Source organism: Chinchilla lanigera, unplaced genomic scaffold (genome assembly GCF_000276665.1).
Source record: "Chinchilla lanigera isolate Chin_1 unplaced genomic scaffold, ChiLan1.0 scaffold00052, whole genome shotgun sequence".
In the NCBI taxonomy this organism is placed as follows: Eukaryota; Metazoa; Chordata; class Mammalia; order Rodentia; family Chinchillidae; genus Chinchilla; species Chinchilla lanigera.
The window spans coordinates 14526182-14530853 of record NW_004955453.1 but is presented as its reverse complement, the minus strand read 5'-3'; the positions used below and the strand labels follow the sequence as shown (position 1 = coordinate 14530853).

General features: G+C 57.1%; 1 protein-coding gene across 1 annotated transcript in view; it reads left to right on the top strand.

Annotated features, from left to right (window-relative positions):
• Wnt10a (wingless-type MMTV integration site family, member 10A) overlaps nt 1–2481 on the top strand; it is a 12429-nt gene extending 9948 nt beyond the window's left edge. Inside the window, exon 4 of the mRNA XM_005395620.2 lies at nt 1325–2481. Within this exon, the coding sequence (XP_005395677.1) occupies nt 1325–1822 (498 nt within the window). The 3' untranslated portion in view covers nt 1823–2481. The remainder of the gene's footprint in view (nt 1–1324) is intronic.
• The last annotated feature ends 2191 nt before the right edge of the window (nt 2482–4672 follow it).

Genomic DNA, 4672 nt, shown 5'->3' with positions numbered 1-4672 from the left:
TATATATCAGCACTCTTTTTTCCTGGCAGCTGATCCCACCTCTACCCCTTCTCTTGATCCTGCCCAGCCTGCTCAGGCCTAGGTCCATGCTTCCTGTACTCTTCCTTCTCTTGAGCTCTTAGCCCACTCTAGTTCTTTCTTTGCAATCCATCTGGTTGAGCAACCCCCACTTTGATTTAGAGGTGGGATAAACTGAGGCACGCCCACCCTCAGGTCCCTACCAGCTCCCACCCAGCCCTGCCCTGTATGTGCATAGGGCTCTTTTCCCAAGCTTCAATACCATCCTAGCCTTACCGACAGTGCCTCCTCCCCTCCTCGTTAAACTGGTTAATTAATGGCTGCTGCCTGTGGGAAGCAGATGTTCTGGAGCTGTTGGCCTGGGGAGGCACTGGGCTGGTTCCCAAGTGGTGCTGACACCATGGGCTGCACAAGGGAGCTGCACAGCCCTGTAAGACCCGGCGGGGGGGGGGGGGCAGAGTCCTCTCTTATGGTCTTCCTGCCTGGCTTCAGGGCCCCAGATCCTTGCTATCCTTGTCTGAAAGTGTGTTTTTCTGAATGGTATGGAGAAAAGGTGGATGTGGCCATCTTCCTGTGGGGTGTCTGCTGAGGATAACACCAAGGGGTTCTTTGGGAGGAGACTGTAGAGCAGGTTGATAGCTGGGGGGGATGTAGATTGTGTTCCCATAACCACCTCCCTCCGAAGCCTGGGAACCTTGGTCCACTTTCATGGGGAGAGAGCTTGGCTTTCTCTGAGTTCTGTTGTGCCTTCAGGTAGAGCTTTGGCACTGTTGGCACTCAGCTCAGGGCAGAATAAGCCCCGGCCCACATATTGGGAGGGGGTGGTCTTCTTAGGCCCTGGATCTCCTCTTTTGGATCCTGGAAAACTGGGGTCTGGGTGGCAGTGGTGGAACAGGGTTTTCTCACATTCACAGCCTGAAGTGAGGCCAGTCACTTTGGGGGTGGATGTAGTGGAGGTGCCCCCTCCTCTCCTGGTTCCTATCCTGCTGTGGAAGGAGAGGGAATTTCCCTGAAGATCTGGGATCCCCCCTCAGGAAGCAAGAGCCCCCTGCAGCTGCTGGGAAGGCCAGCAGGAAGGAGGGAATTCCCCCAGGGCCTAGCCTGGGGGAGGCAGATGGAAGCTCAGCAGAACTGCAGCAGGCAGAGGGGCACTAACTGCTCAGCTCAGAAGCTTCCAGCCTCAGTGTTTGTTTCTGTTCAATGGGAGCTGATTTCAAAAGCTTAGGAGATTCTCCTAGGCCAGTCCCAATGGTGGGGAGGTGGGCAGGGTGGCCAGTGGCACCCCTCACGCTGCCTCCCTCCGCAGGCGGTGATGGAGAACATGAGGCGAAAGTGCAAGTGCCATGGCACGTCGGGCAGCTGCCAGCTCAAGACGTGCTGGCAGGTGACGCCCGAGTTCCGCGCCGTGGGGGCGCTGCTGCGCAGCCGCTTCCACCGCGCCACGCTCATCCGGCCGCACAACCGCAACGGCGGCCAGCTGGAGCCAGGCCCGGTGGGGGCACCCTCGCCAGCCCCAGGCACCCCGGCCCCGCGCCGCCGAGCCAGCCCCGCCGACCTGGTCTACTTCGAGAAGTCGCCCGACTTCTGCGAGCGGGAGCCGCGCCTGGACTCGGCGGGCACCGTCGGCCGCCTGTGCAACAAGAGCAGCACGGGCCCAGATGGCTGCGGCAGTATGTGCTGCGGCCGCGGCCACAACATCCTGCGCCAGACGCGCAGCGAGCGCTGCCACTGCCGCTTCCACTGGTGCTGCTTCGTGGTCTGTGAAGAGTGCCGCATCACTGAGTGGGTCAGCGTGTGCAAGTGAGCGGCCCAGGCTCCCGGGGCCCTGGAAAGCTGTCCCTCCTGCATCTGGGCCCTCTGCCTCTTGCGGTCTCCGCCAGGCACCACTGCCTTGGCTCTTGGGACAGCGGGATCTTACAGGGTCCGCAGACAGGGAACGACAGTCCAGGCCTGTCTGACACCACCACGCCCTTCTGTGGGGTCTAAGATCCATTGGCCCACCTCTTCGTGTCCCAAGCTCAGACTGCCCAGTGGGGCTGGAGAGTGTCCCACATCCCAGCACAACTGTCAGCCAAGCAGCCCAGCCCTCGGGCCTGTCTCCTTTCTCCTCTACCCCTAGAGTGGGAGGGATGGGACCTGATGAACAGGGGAAGCCAGACTGAAGAGAAGAAATGGACATAAAGAGTGGAAATGATTCCATAAAGGCCCTGGACACCCTGCCTACTGGCCACTGCCCGTTATCCCCCTCACCATTCAGGTATCGGATATTTATTTTGCACTCTCTTGGTGGCACTCCCTGGGGGGAGGAGAGGCACTGGAGACAAGGATGTGAATAAGACACAGCACCTGCCTTCTAGGAGTTTACATTTTGCAGAGGGAGATGGACAAAACCGTAAACATACAAACACAGTCATTTCAGACAATGTTATGTGCTGTGAAGAAAATAAAGAAAATAAAGCAGGGTGCCAGTGTGCAGTGGTTTGTGGGGAGTGGAGGCCCTTTCTGATAAAAGAGGAAGCTTAAGTTGTGATATTCCCATGGTGACCTGCAAAGTGGGGCAGAGAGCCAGCCATGCGGCGATCAAGAGGTAGTGCTTTCAGGCAGAGGGCATGAGAATGCAAAAGGTCTGGGGAGGAAAGGCCTCCACCTGTTGCAGGAACTGCAAAGAGGCCCTGTTGACTGGAGTGAAGAAATCAGGGAGCTGATGGGCAGGAGAGGTGCTCAAAGGTGAGCACATGTCAAGTCGTGTGTCTTTCTAGGCCTGGGTAAGGAGTTGGGATTTTATTCAGGAGGAATGGAGACATGCAGAGTCTTAAGCTGGGGAGTATCATGGTCTGATTCCCACACGGATTGCTGTATGGGGAACTGGCTGAGGGTAAAAAGGTGACAGCTGGAAAGCCAGCTAGGGGCCTACAGCTGTCTTCCAAAACAGAAATGAGACCTGGATGGAGGCAATGGAAATGACAAAAAAGGGGCTGACTCCAGAGTCCTCAGTGCCAGCGCTCCAACCGCCCACTTTGTGCCTGAGCCCTCTGCCACAAGCCAGGGCGAGTGGCCGTGCCCAGCAGCAACCGTCAGTAGAGACAGGAGGCACTCTGAGAGGAGTAATCCTGGGCAAGACCCAGCTCAACCCAGCCCAGCGCCCCGGGGAACAGGTGGGGCCAGGAGGTGCGGCTGGGAAGAAGGCGGAGGGGGAGGGCCGCAGACTCACTGTCTGGAGCTGGGCGCTTGGAGTCAGGGCAGGAAAGCCTGGGTATATGATTTGTGAGCAAGGCTCAAGGGGCCAGCTTTCCTGGGCCTCTTTTGCCCTGAGAGCCCCTGCCCAGGGTGCTCCTTAGCAGGTCATAATCACTCCCTGCCCTCATGCCCATCAGAACACTGCTGAGGTAGCAGTTTGGGTCCTGGGTTGCACCTCTTTGACTCAGACCTGATGATTTTCAGGCCCTTAGGTTATCAGGGAAAGAACACTTTACCTGCTTCACAGTGGCTTCCTGCTGCTCATAGGTGGGGGCCATGCTGGCTGCCTCAGTTTATCCCAGAATGGCATCTCTCTGGAATGAGAAAATGACAAAGTCTTGTTCCTTTCCCCAATTGCCTGCCTTCCCAAATCTCCCATTTTCTTACCCCTGTCCCATGTTTCCCTACCCTTGATGGGGATGAAAAGGAAAAGAGACTCTCCGCGCAATGACAGTGTACCCCTGTGGTCCCCCCAGGTGCAAGATTTGCCCTCGGCTCCTAGCCCTGCAACTGCCTGCATCGAGGCAGCTCCTTGGCATGCCTAAGGCAGCAGGCCCTTCCAAAAGCTCTGCTGCTTTGGTGGAATACAGGGTTTCTCTCCCCATCCCCCAAAAGACAGCCCTATAGGTGGGGCGGGCGGGTGAGAGTCCCCAGGGAGAGGGGGTAGGCAGGAGCTGCCAGACACACCTGCCTCATTCCTTTCCTCTTGTTCACCCTGGAAGAGCTGTGGGGGCTGAGTTCCCACCCTCTTCCTCCCTCCCATTCCAGGGAGGAAGAGAGACTGTTGGGGGGGGATTGGAAGTGTATGTGGGGTACTTCACCCCTAACAGTGTCCACTACAGCGTTAGTTGTGGTTACACCCTCCTCTGTCTTCCAGGCTTATAGAGAATGGGGACTGGGGCGTGTGGGGGAGATTGGAGATGAGAGCTCTAGCATCAACCTAGGGAATAAGGTAGAAGAGGTAACACTGCAGAGGGTGTGTGGCAGGGTGGAGGAGGGGGCTGCGCAGTTGTAGGGGACACATTCTAGTGAGTCGGGTCATGGCGAGCTGATATATGTTAGCCTGGCCTATAAAGGAGGAGAGGAAAAGTTGGGAAAGGAGTGAATAGGGTGTTGCCTCTTCCCCATTCTCTCCCTGCACCAGAAGTTGAGTCCTGAGACCAAAGCCGGAACCCACAGGAGAAAGGTTAGGGTGTGGGATTTGGTAAGGGACCTAAAGGGGGATGTACAGATGATGAAGAGTGGGTGGAGGGGGCCCCAAGAGAGGGGCTTGGCTTAGGCAATCTGGGTGAAGGGGAGGCAGGAATAATCGTGCTGAGTGGAGACTGGAGAAATGGGCTGAAATTAAGTAGGAGGGTGGAGCTGAGATGGGGAACACCAGAGGTGAGACTTGAAAATGGGAACAGGAGTTGACCAG